The 16260-nt window shown below is 40.1% G+C and overlaps 1 protein-coding gene across 9 annotated transcripts in view; it reads left to right on the top strand.

Annotated features, from left to right (window-relative positions):
- LDB2 (LIM domain binding 2) overlaps positions 1 to 16260 on the top strand; it is a 225745-nt gene that overhangs the window by 163944 nt on the left and 45541 nt on the right. For all 9 annotated transcript variants that reach the window (XM_050896281.1, XM_050896278.1, XM_050896280.1 and 6 more), the window contains exons 3-5: positions 8651 to 8823; positions 13996 to 14118; positions 15755 to 15838. In XM_050896281.1, the coding sequence (XP_050752238.1) occupies positions 8651 to 8823; positions 13996 to 14118; positions 15755 to 15838 (380 nt within the window). The remainder of the gene's footprint in view (positions 1 to 8650; positions 8824 to 13995; positions 14119 to 15754; positions 15839 to 16260) is intronic.

Raw genomic sequence — 16260 nt, 5'->3', positions numbered from 1 at the left:
TTAAGTAGATCATTAAAGATACAAACAAAATTGTAAGGATGTGAAGAATGTATATATGGCTAATTTTACTCCTCAAAAAGCTGTGCTTTATTAGCAATGTGGAGGTAGTACTTCCACTGTCTTCCGAACTTCGTGGAGTTTAAAATCTGTAATAATGTCTGTAGATTATACAGATGTTTTCTGAATGTTTAAATATAATGTGGTATATTACTAGTATACTACTATTAATAGTATACTAGTATACTTTAGTATATTATTATTATTACTACTGTTGTAACAGATTTTAAATCATGCATTTAATTTTACTTAATATTTAATTTGTATAAATAACTAGAAATTTCCTATAAGTGGAAATTAATCATACATTATAATTTTTATTCTGTAAGTAGTCTAAATGATAGGACCCCAATCTTACCCACTAGATAGGGAGGAAAAAAAGGACAGGTCTGTGTGTGCCAGATTCTGCCTTGGATACATGTGGGTGGTTTAATCAACAGGGCCCACGTGTGTCTGAGACAGAATTTGGACTTATTAGACTGCCTTTTCACTGCCTTTTGTGCCATACTATCAAATCTGACAGTAGCTTTTCCTGGGAATTGACAGATTCATGTTGTTTGGGTTTGAATCCACTCACCAGATAAGGTCTTATAAAAGTAGAAGGGTGTTCAAACGAGCAGCCTGCCTTGCAGCTCTTCCAGCGAGCAGGTCACAGTACTGAAAACTGGAGCTTTACTGTTGTCCAGTTTCATGGAGGGATCCCTCCCTCCACATGCCAGCCAGATGGACTGTGTCTGGGAGGGAGCACACCTGATGTGCTATTTCACTGGGACAAACTTGGGCAAATAGAAATATAGGGAGAATAACAGCAATGACATCACTATGCAACTCCATGAAGTTTTGCTTTGTGTGTACTGATTTGTTTATTTCAGTTACAAAAACATACATAAATGAACATGCCAAGCTCTGGCCCACAAAGATCTCAATTAGCCATACCCAGAGATGTCAATTAACACTTAACAGAAAGCTCAGGCTTTCTTCTGTGGTGCTCAGGAAAGCTCATTTGCAATCAACGGGAAGTTGTCTCCTGGCTTCCCTAGCCCTTACATCTGGCTGAGGGAGAGTTAGTCGGAGAGTTAGTCGTAGCATCTCCATTTAATTACTGAGATCCAACTGTGATAATCGTTCAAGCAAGAGACTTTCATGGTCTGCCTAGAGCTTTCAGGACAGCTCAACATTTTGCGTTGGGAGCCAAAAAAACCCACAGCCCCAACCAGTGGAGTTCCTCAAGCCCATCTATAGCATGTTGATGAGATAATCAGCTGCAGACTGCACCAGAGCTTCCAGACAGAGCTCCTTTAAGCTATAGTCACAGGGTGGTTTTTTCATTGTTGCTGATTCCGAGGAACTTTTAAAAGCTTTTTATATTTTATGTTTTTATTTGTGTCTGTTTTATCACTTATTTTATATCCTAGCTCTAATTGAAGACATAGGACTTGACAGGATTCAGAGCTGCAAAAACTAGCCTGGAAGCAATAAACCCAATATTTTTATTTCACTGATTAACACTTCCATTGTTTCACTTCTATACCAACTTGGCAGTTATCTTACATGGTGTATATGTATATGCTAAATCCAAGTCTCTGCCCCTGCGAGCTTCTACTGTAAAGGCAACACATGAGCAGTTCAGTGAGCAAGGAGGGGTTTGCTATCAAGCCCTGCTTCTGCAAAGAGGCAGTGAACCTTCGTTGTGTAGAGAGGGCATTGAGATTTTGACAGCCTATCTTTGGGACACAAAGGGAGGAAGTGTTCTTCTATTCCTAACCCACAAATAATACCAGTTTCCTGTGAACTAGAAAAACATGTTTACTTTCTATTTTATTCAAATCTTCCTTGGGAAAGAAAAAACCAACAGTACCATCACCACCACATGGTGTGTGGTGGTACCACAATTATATTACAAACTATTTTTTTAACTGGCTTTCTGCCCATAGCTAGTCTGAGGCTTGCAAAAACCCTGAACAAGTTATGGCCATTCCCACCTAGAGATCATTGGACTTTTTGGCTCAATTTGGGATGGAAAAATAATTTTAGACTTAAACACATTCCTGAGAGAATGAAGTATTTTACACTCAGGCAAACATATTTAAAAGGAGAAATAAATGAAAGGACAGCATGAAAATAACGATTGCTAGGATCAGAATGACAGGGGGCCACTCTAATCATTATCGTTGCATGCCCAGGCCAAAAAGCAGGAGCGTGACCTAAGTGCGTCCCTCCCCAAGAGGCAGGCCTTGGGCCATTTAATATGTCAAATGGTTTCATTCTTTTCTTTAGAATTCCCCAGGAATGATACTTAAGAAATTATATATAATATAACTGTTACTGATCTATAAAGCTTCTTGCCTATGTTCATAGATTGAATTAATTGATTTCTGGACCGCTCATATTTGGGGGAGTGTCACAAATCTACCTGTCTTACTTCAATTCTAAAATTGTGTTTAGGTCTCTGATACACCGGAAAGGTATACAAAATCACATGGAGCCAAGCCATTACACCACTGAATAGGCTAAACGTACGTCATTCCAGTGGATGACAGCATTATGTTTTATGCAAAATAGTCACTTCAGATATGCCTTTCTTATAGACATTTTCATATAAATAACTATTACCTGTTGCTAAATCCAGCTGATCTTTGTCAGTTTGCTTTGCTATCTGGGGATTTGCTAGCACAAATGAAGCAGACGTTAAGGGGCAGTGCCCGCTTCTCATGGGAAATAGTACATCCTCAGATACTCAGCTAGTGATGAAGGATGCTGCCCAGGACAAAATGATAATTTAAAGCAGCATTCCAGTGATCTGGAATTAATGCCTGAATGCTGAGGGGCAAGTGAATTTTCCTTCTAATATATCCAGTATCTTACGATGCAGGGTGTCACATTTCACACTATAAAAAGGTCTTTTCTGGGTAATGTGACTATAAGAGCCTGTTAGTATTTGTATAGATGTGGGTATGAACCTACGTCTGCTTTCCTAAGCCGAGTATTGGGCTCAGAGCCTCAGCATCTGCAGTCATGGCTATTCTAATGTATTCTGCAGGCAGATGACATAGCATCTATTATTAATATTGTTTGATAAGTCCCATTAAAAGGCCTTCTTTCGACTTATTTATAATTTTGCCAAACTTGACCCAATAAAGCTGAAATTGTTTTTGCTTTTAGCTAGTTCTTTTTTATTTAAGCCAAAAAGGTTTTCTTCTTTCCCCAAAATGGAAAAATATTGTTTTGTCCATGTTACAAAAGTCTTGCAACTTTGTTTTTTAAATGCGCAAGAATCTGTATGCTCTGGAGTAGCGTTGCTCACCTTTGCGGCAGAGGTTTCCCTTTTGTCCTCTGTGGAAATCTGACTGAATTTAGCAAATTTATAAATCTTTGGGGAAAAAAGCGCCCATTCTCAAGTACTCAGTGCAGGCTTTACTAGAGTTTGACAGCGAAAATTTCCAAGGCCTCCCTTTCCCAGGAACATAGTAAGGCTCCTCGTAGGAGCCCAATGGGGCTATCCACGTGCCAACTGCAGAGAGTAACCAGACATGTTGCAGCTCAGGGCTATGTGGAGTCATGGACATTTCCACTGCAAAGCCCGCAGGGAAGGCTCAGCCAGTGCTGTACGCGAGAGCAGGAAGCCCTTCCTTCTCCTGTACTGCCAGCGGATGTGCCTGGGATCCAGGTGGCCCTGCAAAGGAAACAACTTGACCTGAATGTGGGGGAAAAAAGAGGGAAGAGGAGGAAAAAAAAGAGAATGGAAAAAATCAGGGCAAGATGACATTGATGTGAGAGAGGGGAGAGAAATAGTAACTGGGAGGTGAAAGGAGAAGATGGAGGATGATTAGGTAAGGCAGAGTTGGAAGTCAATGAGAAAAACACAGGAACAGGGAGATGTTTGGCTGGGTAGGGAGCACAGAGGGAAGAGGTCCTCTTGTCTGGTCCCTGGCTGGATGAGAAGCTGAAGGAAGGAAGGAGAGAGAGGATTCATTTGGAGAAAGAACCTGCTGTTAGGAGGAGGCAGAGTGGGGAAAAGGGCTGAGAGAGAATCTTGGGGGGAAAAACACAAAATCAAGATCCAGAAGGAGGGCTTAGACTGCTGAGGCAGGGAGCCTGGGACAAGGAGCTGGGGCAGCCTGGCTGGGTAGGAAGGGCACCGAGAAAGTTTGTGTGAAGCTGGTGTTTTGGGGAGAGTGGAGGAGGACAGGGAGACTGAGACTAGATAGCTGGGCCTGCTTAAGTAATGAGAATGAGGAAATCGGGTAGATTTGGGAAGGGTTAATGAGCCTCCTTGAGCAAGAGAAAAAGCATGTGAGGAGGGGGAGAGAAGAGAAGGCAGGGAGATACTGGGAGTTGAACAGTGAACTTGGAAGATAACCGATTGTTGTGGTTTAACCCTAGCCAGCAACTAAGCACCACGCAGCTGCTTCCTCCTCCCCCCTCCCAGTGGGATGGGGAGGAGGAAAAAAAAAGTAAAACTGGTGGGTTGATAAGAACAGTTTAATAACTAAAGTAAAATAAAATACACTACTAACTAATAATAATAATAATATAATAATAATTGTAATGGAAAGAGATATAACAAAAAAAAAGAAATAACACCCAAGAAAAGACAGGTGATGCACAATGCAATTGCTCACCACCCGCTGACAGATGCCTGAGCCACGATCTGCCCCTCCCGGCCAACTCCCCCCTGTTTATATACTGAGCATGACGTTCCATGGTATGGAATACCCCTTTGGCTAGTTCAGGTCAGCTGCCCCGGCTGTGCTCCCTCCCAGCTTCTTGCACACCTGCTTGCTGGCAGAGCATGGGAAACTGAAAAGTCCTTGGCTTAAGATAAGCGCTACTTAGCAACAACTAAAACATCAGCGTGTTATCAACAGTATTCTCACACTAAATCCAAAACCCAGCACTGTACCAGCTACTAAGAAGAAAATTAACTCTATCCCAGCTGAAACCAAGACATCAATGCAACACAACCAACCATAAGGTGAGAAAACGGAGGATTGGACCATGGGGGTAGGTGAGCAAAGAGATTGGAGAAAGAATAAAGAGCAACAGTTGGATAGGAGACAGGACTGGAAGGAGATCCAGTTGCAGGGAACTCCACAAGGATGTAGGCAGAAAGCCTTGCAGTAGCTGGGCAAGGATTTCCCCCGAGAAGCTAGAAGGAAAATCTGCCTGGCAGCCCAACCCTGAAGCAGGGGTGCTCTCAGGGCCCTGACACTGGGAAAGAAAATTACAACAGTCTCCCCATACTCAAACTGCTACTGCAAATGCTCCCTCTTGGAGCTCCTATGGCAAAGATCTGTGTGCTGGCTCTGAGGGTGTCCATATGATGCTCCTTTAGGGAAGTGTGGTGTGGGAGGGAGAAGCCCTACAAAACCATGCACAGAGATACATTCTTAAAAGTGTATTCTGTGGACTAAAAGCGAAGCTCTAAAACATGAAGGAATTCCAATGGCAGTAGCATGTAAAGCTTCGTTCAGCCCTGTTGGTGCGATTAGATACTACACCATATGCTATTTAGACTATACTTTCCATTATTGTCTGTGACTGCCTCCGGGGAATTGCAAACCCAAGACCAAGCTAGCGTACAGCTTACTCTGTGCTCTGCGAGGTGTGAGTTCACTTTACTGGCGCAAGGATGGCTAAACTACATCCTGAAGTGGCCACGGGTATCAAGTTGTCCCAAAATCCTGCCTTCACATTACTTGGACTCCTCCTAGGAAATAGCCTTCAGCTGACTCTGGCAGAAGATACATGGTGTTGCTAAAATCCTGTTGAGATGTACAGTGGCAGATACAGGTGGAGCATGTACATCCACACCTGAGTGTGTCCGTCTACTGCAAGAAGGGAAGGAAAAGCACATTTGCCACATTCATATTCCTATGCCCAGGAAAGGATTGTATGTATGCATGCAGCAGAGCTGGGGGTGCACACACATATGTGCTTGAATACTCATATACACAATTATGTTTTGGAGGAGAAAAAATCAAGGAAACGTCCTTTGCACTTAAAATGCACAATGTTTGTGATGATTCCTAGACTTTATAAGAGCTGTTCCACAGCCTTTTGTTGTTCTTGGAAATACCATCTCCTGTACAAATAAGCTTTGTTACCACTGCAGAGTGTTCCATGTTTACCCTAGAAATGAAATGATCTTTTTAAGCCATTGAGTGCTTCAGGAAGAGAACCAAAACCTTGAACCTGCTTCAGTCTTCTGTGGCAAGGCAACATGGTGAGCGGAGGACAGGTCTGCTTATTAATACAGGTTTCCATTAATGTTTCTTCTGGAGCTGAATATTAGCTATAATCGTTTATGCTGGACATTTGCATTAGCTATTTTCAATTTTACAGACAGACAGGGTCTGCATGTGCATCTGTCATTGAAAATCAGGTTCCATGGGGCATATCCTTGTGTGCACCTCTATTCCTCTTCATCCTTTTCGTCCCCCACTGTGTTGTTCACAGTAGCATATCTCTGTGGCAAACATAGATAATGCTTACTAGGGAAAGTAATAAGAATAAGGTATTTAATGTATTTCTAGCCTTCTTTAATGTGTTGGAGCTGTAAATACAAGGCAAAAAGCAACACCGTATGACCATGCTACTTTGGGAATGGTCTATAAACTGAAGTTAAAGTAGTTGCAAGATATTTATGCAGTGCATAAGTCACGTGAATAGAGGTTTATCACAATCAGTAGGAATGCTGGATTTTCATATCACACATTCGCTGCTTAGGATGATTAGCAGGAAATTTAATTTGCACTAATTAGCCTTAGGGGAGCAAGAAATTAACTTGATGGGTAAATTTCACGTTTTACTATATACCATACTAACATGGAGAAATTTGAGTTAAAGCCTGAGTTGAGTCCTGTGCTGATATACTGGACTTCAGTTTTTCTAAATTAAATTAAACGACTGTAGAAAATTAATATATGCGTGGTGAGTGGGTGGGGTTTTTTGGGAACTAGAGTCGTAGAATAGTCGTTCAATGTATTCATTGAATTGTCAGCCACTTCCAGAGAGTGTGGTATATTTTTATACATTAAATTACATTAATATCTAATATTACAGCATAGCTTTAACAAGTCCTAATTTTCTATATTTGTATATTTTCATTATATAATGTGTGTTATGACTGCACATGCAATATTCCACATTGTAATGCACAGAGCAGGAACAGTTTTCACAGAACTACTGTGAAAACACCATACTTTTTAATTTACAACACCCACTTGCAAATACATTTTTAGGGTCAGGAGCCTTTGTTCGTATGCTGGCAAAATTCCTATGAAAATAATTTTTTTAGAAATTACTCTCAAAAACATACAGCAAATGAGGGAGGCATGAGTCACCACATAGTCCTAATAGACGAATAAGAATTAGGAACTAATAAACTCTAATCTTGCCTGTTGATGGTGACTTTTCTATCTCATTCTTCTAAAACAGTTTAGATTGGCTGGTTTTCCCCTCTGTAAAATGGAGGCAATTTTTATGTATCCACCACTCAGAATTACTGTGGATTGATTAATGCATGCAAAGTAGTGAGTCATTCGGTATGGAAGTATTGGTCTATTATAAACTGAAGTGTTCTGTCATACCAGGCTTGTGGTTGCATCCAAATTTATCTGTAGAAAAGGAGGTGGAAAACATCAGTTGCATATGAGATAATTGCCTTTGATGTCAGTGCTTCTGCTAGTTTGTGCATCTGAAGTACACTCAGAAGCTCACTATTACTATTACGTATTTGGAATTAGACCTTGTAGTACTTACCTGAAACTGCTGTTGAAGTGAGAGGTGTGACTTCAGTGAGAGTTTTGCCTGAGTAAGTATTGCAGAATTGGGTACCTTGAGTCCATAGTTTGGGATTTAAGTGGTGCATATAAGCTAGTTCAGGCGTCTGCTCAGACTTTCTAGCCTATGACATAAATACTTCTGGTCTAAAGAGAGATCTCAGATAGACCCGTGGGTAGTCATATATTGTGTAACGAGTATCATATTGCATTCTCAGGTCCTTCTTCAATCCCCAGGACTCTGATTTCTCAGCAGTAGCCCTCCTATTCAATCAAGAGTGTGTGTGCATGTGTGTGTGTGTATGTGTGTATGTGTGGGTGGGTATATATAAATATACATGTGCCCCCACACAGACAAACATATATGTGTACACAACCCCCCTATATAAATGTGCTTTGCCTTTTGGGTGTACGAGTATATTTCTGTAAATGCTCACCACTTGTATTTATATATTTATGAGTAATATCCAACTTTCAGTCATAATTGACACCATGTGGCTTTCTGTATAATAATTACTTTGGGACAAAAAACCTTGCAGATGGTTTCAAGAGTGACTCTAACTCGCCATCAATGTAAAAAGATTAAATAAGATGAGCCCACTCCCTCTGAATGGAGTAAGCCATTTTCATTGATTTCAATGGGAGCAGGCGCAACTTCATTTCTACAGCAGACAGAGAACATGTATTATATTCGTTAAATGAAAGTTTGATTTCATTGCACTTAAAATTATTCATGTTCTGTTAGCAAATGGTTTGAGATTTTATAACCTAGAGCATTTGCTGAATTCTGCTTTGTATTTTCCTCACAGCAATTGGAAGGACCCTCATTCCTCGTTATTTTAGCACTGTCTTTGAAGGAGGTGTAACAGACCTGTATTACATTCTCAAGCACTCAAAAGAGTCATACCACAACTCATCCATCACAGTGGACTGTGATCAATGCACCATGGTCACTCAGCATGGAAAACCCATGTTTACCAAGGTAACAGGGAAGACTCAATAAAGCATGTTGTTGGTTTTTGTTTTTCTTTTTCTTTTTTTCTTTTTCAGTGTGTATAAGGGTGAAAAATATTGGCTGTTGCATTTTTCTGGTAGACTGAGATTATTTCTAATACTAAAACCCCTTGAAGCCATTTAATTACTATTTTCTATATTCATTATGTGATTGGAAAATTCTGTGGGCATCCTCTGCAATTCTCCCAGAAAGATTGCAAGAGAAGCCCGTAATGCCAGGTTGCCAGAACCATTAGTTGTACATGAATTAAATTCAACCTGCCCATCTCCTTTTCTCTGGGCTTGATTTTAAAGCAATAATGAGATTTCACATTGCTGGTACCTACCATTTGGGATGGTATGTGTTACATTTGATACTTACCCAGTCCAAGGACTGTAAATCTCTAGGAAAATAGTGATTTAATACAGTAGGATGCTGGTCCAAAGGGTAGTGAAGTCAATGGAAGGAGTCAATTGATTTAAACATGCTCTGGATCAGGCAGTTAGTGAATATTCAATATTTGTAATTGATAGTGAATTATCTTCATGCACAGGCCACTTCTAGTCCTGTAATTAAACTGAGTGCTATATATTTATAAAAAACAGTACCAAAAAGGTGGAAAATACAAATTAAAACAAAAATTTTCTTATATTAAAAAAATCAGTAAACTGATTTTCAAAATGGAAATGCCCCCTTTCATAAATTAACAGGAAATGATGATTTTCAATCTTGTACCTGTTCATCTGTATGAATTTTAACCTTTGCATGGAGAAAAGCACAAAAGGAGAAGGGGCAGCAGGAGGAGATAACACATCCATGTTGCTCTTGGCCTGCAGGACTGTGGAGGTTTTAGAGTCAAAAAAGGCACTGGCTATGGACAGCATCATGACCAGGGCCCACATGGCTTGCACTGTTTCAGCATGTATGTGAGTCCTGTCCCTTCGTAGGGTCTTCCCTGCCATCTTCATGGCTCTTGGAGTGGGGCTCAAAGAAGAGGGAGAGGAAGCCACTGGTGTGCAGAGCACTGATGAGCTGGGAGGTGTGTGTTTAATGGTGTCGTCGTTCCAGCTCTCCCACTCCAGCCCCCTGTGACTTGCATAGACACAGAGAGAGAAAGAGATGCAAAGAGACCAAATATTCCTAGGTAGCACCTCTTTGCCGCCTCACTGCTCACGAGGAGTTGTGTGTGCTGGCCATGTGCAGAGGACGTGACGAGGGTATACAGGAGCTGCTTCTCTGCGGAGCTCCCTAAAGCGATTTCGGTGTCATTTCCCTTTGTGTCAGCTTTAATGCAATAGCAAATAAAAGAGGGATTTTTTGGAATCAGTCAATACAACACGTTTTTCTCAATTCAATTAGTTTATTTTACTTATCATGGCAGCACATTACAGTGTTGTTACTTTGGAAAGGAGGCTAGTATCCAGCAAGTCAAAGATAGACTAGCAGCAGGGACTAGGCTGGGTGCACACCTTGGGGGGGGGGGGGCCACAGTCACCTCCCGTAGCACCATCCTGTTGTGCACAGTGAGTCTCTCCTTCTGCTGCAGCCCTGGCAGTGCACAGCCTGCTTCAGCCCTGACATTTCTGTTGCAGATTCTAATACAAACCTCTGTATCCCGGTAGAAAAGTTCAGGTGGGGATGTGATTTGGATTCTAGGAGAAAAATCAGGGGGGTTTAGTGGCTATATGGTTAAAATATGACTGTGTTAGTAAGAGCAAATTTGAAATAAAACACATTAGTTGGTGGAATAAGGGAGAAAAGAATATATTACCCTCTCAGAAATAAGTTAGAGCTGAATGTTGTCTCAGCTGTGCATGTGTAACTTCTAGCAGAGATACTGAGGGCACCAATCTTGTAACCCAAAGGTAAACTCCTACTGTCACACCATCGGTGGTGGAACAAAGCAGACCTCCCATAATAAGCAGCACTCCAATGGACTGGGTAGGTCCTTAGATCATGTCTGAATCTAACCCAGTGAAACTACCACAAAGGGGTTTTTTAATGCAAAAATACAAACTCACTATATTTGTTAATAGCTGTTTCGGTTTCACAAACAACTTCTAAGCTCCAAATTCACTAACTTCTAATATAATGGGCTGAAACAGTTCTCATCATGTATTGAATCAGGAATCCACAGCTGCATTTTATTCATTTCAACATTTTCCTAGTTAGAGCAACTCACTGCATACTGCAGTATTGGATGAATATATAAAATGGCATTTCCAATTTTTTTCAAACAAATATGGCTAGAACATACCTAACAGTAAGAATATGAACAGTCCAGCTTGTCTTTAGAGGACAAGAGGTTCTTGTAAAGTGTCACACACTTAAAAATTGTTTTATCAAGGTATAAATAAATACTATAAAGAATTTAATACAGTTCAATGTCATGAATTAAATGTGGTAAAAGAAGAGACTGAAGCCCTGACTACCGTGTTTGTTTACCTGGCAGATTCTTCATTTTTTTCTCCAGGTAAAGGAAAGCTTTAGGAGTCCCTCCTAAGTCTCTGTTTTCACTGTGTTTACCGACACTCCAACTTTATGTGTAGGCAAACTGTTTTTCTGCAGTTAGTGATGTTTATATTTCCCAATAGATTGGCAGAGGCGAGCTTTGCCTTCACCACTAGAGCAATGAGCACCCCGTGTTCAAACCGTTCTCTTCCTGCGCTCAACCGTGGGGCCATCAGCTGGATTTTATAGGTGAAGCCCTTGAAACTCAGTGATTTTAATCCTTACTAACATCTCAGGCATTTCCCAGATTTGTATAAGCTTTAGGTTTCTTTTCAAGCAACGACTCAGGTTTGAGAAATGGTAGTTAATAAAAGGGGAAGACTTTTAAAAGATGCCCGGTGTTAGGAGAGGGAGACTGAGCGATAAGGCGCAGGACCAAAGTTGGTTTTCATAGGTGCAAGCAGTTGAAATTCCTACAATTAATAAGTGCAGTGAAGGGGTTAAAAAGCTATTGGTTAGTTTGAGAAATGTTCTTTTTTAGTTTTTTCCTGGCCTAGTCTAGAGCAACCACGTGATATACTGAATGCCTGCCAGCCTCTTTCTTGTTGATCCTCCGGAGACCATCTGTGCTGGGGGCATTGATTAGAGTGTGTCTGCTGGGATTACATCTTTTCTGTTGCCATGCCAACTAATCAGCTGATTTTGGTTACCACAGAAACAAAATGTCAGAGCTCACAGTACGGTAACATGAATTCAGCACAACAGAAAATGTTTTCTTAATTGGAGACCCTTTTGATTTTTTGGATTCTATGTAAAAGGCAGCTTTAAAAAAAAATAGAGGCCCATTTAAAATAAGAACTGTGCCAATTTTATTGATTAAAAGCAATGCGTAAAATTCTGCTCTACATAAGGAAATTAAATTCCTTTATAAGATGTATAAATTTTTACCACTGTGATATGAGGAATGTGTTTTAGTTTTTCTATTAAAATTTGTTAATGCCGGTGCATAAAATAAATCTGTTAAGAGCTGTGGGGTTTTGAGCTTAAGAGAAGAAACATTTGAGAAGCCACAGGTATTATTATAAAAAAATATTTTAAACCTGAAATATCTTCATGTTAACTGGTCAGTAATCAGGATCTTTGGCCTCAACACAGTAACATTAATATAAAATGTTTTTCTTCTTGTATGAAGCCTTATGTGTGTGCATGTGTACCCCTGTGTAATTTCTCATCATGGTGCAAGAGATGTGAAAATCAAAATCAGGGTCAAATACAAAATAAGTCACATTAAAAATTTGAAGGCATCATGAAGGTGTGTTGAAAAGGGCACATAAGAACCTGTTGCAAGATTCTCCTTCATAGGTCTACAGTAATTTGTCTGTATAGTATGCCTGTTAAAATTACCTACGTGTTTTTGCAGAAACAACCAGGAGGAAAAATTATGACGACATTAAGTGAACTGTTAACCAGAAAAGCCACACATTGCCCAAGTGGGAGCTAGCCAAGTCTGAGTTGGGGCTTGTAAAAAGGCTTAACAGACTCAACTGAATCTAGGATGGCTAATTGTTCAATCAAATATTAGTTGTATTAAAATTAAAGTTTCAGAAACCTTTTCTTTTGAAAGCCGTTGCACCCTGTTTCTACAATGTCTCTGTACCCTGCACTTGCAAGTTTACTTTGAACAGGAGTTGTAAGTCTAAATATCCAATTTTAAAAATAAATCAATGACAGAGGTAGTTAATTTTTAGATCAGCATCATTTACAGTACTCCACGGTACCTGTAGTCAAGATACCATGCTGGGTGTATATTTTGCACCTTAAAGAAGACCACAGCCACAGTGGTTTTTCCACATAAAGTTGTGGACAGTTGTTTAAAAGTCCCCAGTAATTTATTTTATTTTTCATTTCCAGGTAGTACCCACTTGCTGCATTTATTCCTCCTTTCTTACACAAGACCCCTCACAAAGCTGTGAGAGCCACTTTCTGTGGAAGCAGCTCTGTTGTCCATGACTGCAACCTCTCCTTGGCTCCCCTGGCTCTCAAACCGGCCGTGGCGATGCAGCTCATACAGCCCGATGGCAGACACCCTGTCTGGCTTTCCTTGGAAGGAGGGATTAATAAAAGTAGATAAGAAATGAAAGAAAAGTAAAAATGGGATGAAATGCTTGGAAAAGACAAGAACACTTGGAAAAGACAAGAAGGGAAAAAATAGGAAAAAAATCAGGTTTGGCCACAGGCATTCAGGGCACTGTGTACTCCAACTGGACATGAAAGGAAGGTTTATATGCCAAACTATTGTAAGGAAAGGGGAATGTAAAACAGGTTGGGAATGACTGGTTCGGCAACTTGACATCAAGTGCACGCAGTTGCACCACAGCCACCTCCACTGTGAGGTTCAGTCATTAATTAGCAGTAGCGAACTGTGAGGGAAAGAGAATTGATGCAATAAATAAGATTTAGCACACACAATATTCTATGTTTGTAAAATGCTATAAAATCTATAGTATTATAAGTTACTGTCTCCACAGTAAGGCCTATGAAGTCATTTTCCCACATCTATTTTTTATCCCCAAGAGAATGAAAAACAATCTAGCAGAGACGAACAATAGAATACTGCTCTGATATTTTTAAATGTTGTTTAATCGATGATACAATACCATTGAAAACAAAATTCCTGGGAATTTATTTCATGCATTTTATGTATTCTAGGTATGCACAGAAGGACGTCTTATCTTGGAGTTTACTTTTGATGATCTTATGAGAATAAAAACATGGCACTTTACTATTAGACAGTACAGAGAATTAGTCCCACGCAGCATTCTAGCCATGCATGTAAGTAATCCTTTTTTCACTTGACCTAATGCAAAGAGATGAGATTAGGTTTATGAAGAACTCCAGCAAATTTCACACCCGAGGCAATTAACTATAAATATTTTGTTTTGCCTACAACTACGTCCATTTACAAGTTCTTTCATCACTCCCTTGTTTCTCAGTGCTCTATTGTTGCCGCTGTTGCTAAGTTTTCATTTTGTTTTAGTACATAGTTGTCCTTTTAATCCCATTTGGTAGTCTGTATGATTTGAGCCCCAAATCTGTTCTTATTGATATGAACTACACTAAAGTCAGTGAATTTTCATCATTGTAGGTACGAATTATATTTAGTCTTTAAATAAAGCAAACTAATGTTACCCTTGCATGAGACAGAAAATAAGTAATTACCCTATATTTACTTAGAAACCTTTAGAATTTTAATCCAGATCTTTTTTTTGACATTCCAAGACTTTTTTTTTGTAATTGAATGAAAACACACACAATAGAACATTAAAATATTAAATATTCTACAAGTTGAAGTCAAAATATCGTAAGGTAAATCGTTGAGGAGAAACAAAGGACAAAGTCTTATTGCCACTTTCAGTTCTGCACTGTAGAAGCATTTCGACTAGTAGTACTCTATATACAATATTAATTGCAGGACTATGGTTTTGTAGAGGGTAAGAACACAGGCCCAAATATGTGCCTGTGTTTTGACATTGAGTTACTTAGATATCCATAGATAAAGATATATTCTTAGTGAGGGATTTTAAATGACATAAGAAGCCTGGACTTTTTTGAAGATGCTATTACAGGCCTGAAGAAAATACCTTTGAAAACCTACACCATCATTTTTGTCCCAGGGTTATCTTTTATTTTAGAGGGCTGATCTTCTGAACTCTTCAACAGTGTCCCATTAAGGGACAACAAGGATGGCCATGAGCAACATTATGTATTTAGGGGACTGCTGCAATTCAAAGAGAGTGGAAGCAGGTTAGCCAGCAACCAGCAGGTATTAATTTTAGTAATGAGATTGATCTCATTTTAAAGAGGAGGCTGGTCTCACAGGTAAAGCTCCTGCCTAGGGTCAGAGAAGGACTGTACTTGCATTTTTCCTGTTTAATTCTGGGAAAATAACTTAGACCAGAAGGGTTCTCCAGCCTGTGCTTAATGCCACTTACATGATCAGCTCTGCTGAAGGTGCCTTGATGAGTTCTCTCTGCTTCAGTTTCATATCCACAAAAAGAAAGCGATGCCTTCTTTATTCCTGCCTTTATCTGCTTAGTCTCCTGGGGCTCCCAGCCAACAGATGGAAGGCTCAAAGTGTACTGTGATCCCTCAGGAAGCTCTTTGGTGGGGCCCTGCTCACTTGTACCCCTGTGCACGACCGGACCTCCTAGGTCTATCTTTTGAATGGGCAGGGACAGAAGGAAGGTATTGGAAAACAGTCTTTATTCTGCTCCAATTTCATAATGTTTTACATTTTCCTATGTAAACAGAACTCTAGCGTATTACAAAAATTTAGCATCAATGTGTAATTTTTCCATAGGAGTGGCACCTCTTTTCAGAGAACCCTCCCTGCACTCCACCAAGCACATAGAGAAAAACAAATAGACAAGAACCAAAGTGAAAATTCTTTTTTTCCTCTGTTGTTTAGGCACAAGACCCTCAGGTGCTGGAGCAGCTGTCCAAAAACATCACTCGAATGGGTCTGACAAACTTCACCCTCAACTACCTCAGGGTAAGCATACCATAGCTGATGATTATTGTGAGCATTTTTTAAAAGTTACTGTTAGCTTTGAGTCAAGGTAATGAGAGCAAAGTCTGTGTCGGTCAGGTAAGAAATGGACCTAACCCTTAATGAGGGTGAAGGAGAAACACAGAGACTGAAATAAAGATGTAGCTGCTAACAATGCACCATTAAAAAGGATAAGAATTTTATCACGGAGTCAAAGCAGTGTGTGAGTAGCCCCTGTTTTTAATAGTCTTTCTTCTCAGTTTTGAATAATGGCTTTATTTTTTGTAAGCAAGTTCCCCACCATTTTTCCTCTCTGCTTCACTGTTCCTGAGAAAACGGCAGCTCATTCTTACTAAGAGCTGTCTGTCTTCTCCAGCTCTTTGACCTCCCCACCTCTCCCAGGCAGAGGCAGGGCTGAGGGAAAG

Source organism: Gymnogyps californianus, chromosome 4 (assembly GCF_018139145.2).
Source record: "Gymnogyps californianus isolate 813 chromosome 4, ASM1813914v2, whole genome shotgun sequence".
NCBI lineage: Eukaryota > Metazoa > Chordata > Aves > Accipitriformes > Cathartidae > Gymnogyps > Gymnogyps californianus.
The sequence above is the reverse complement of the archived record's forward strand: the minus strand, read 5'-3'. Positions and strand labels throughout refer to the sequence as shown.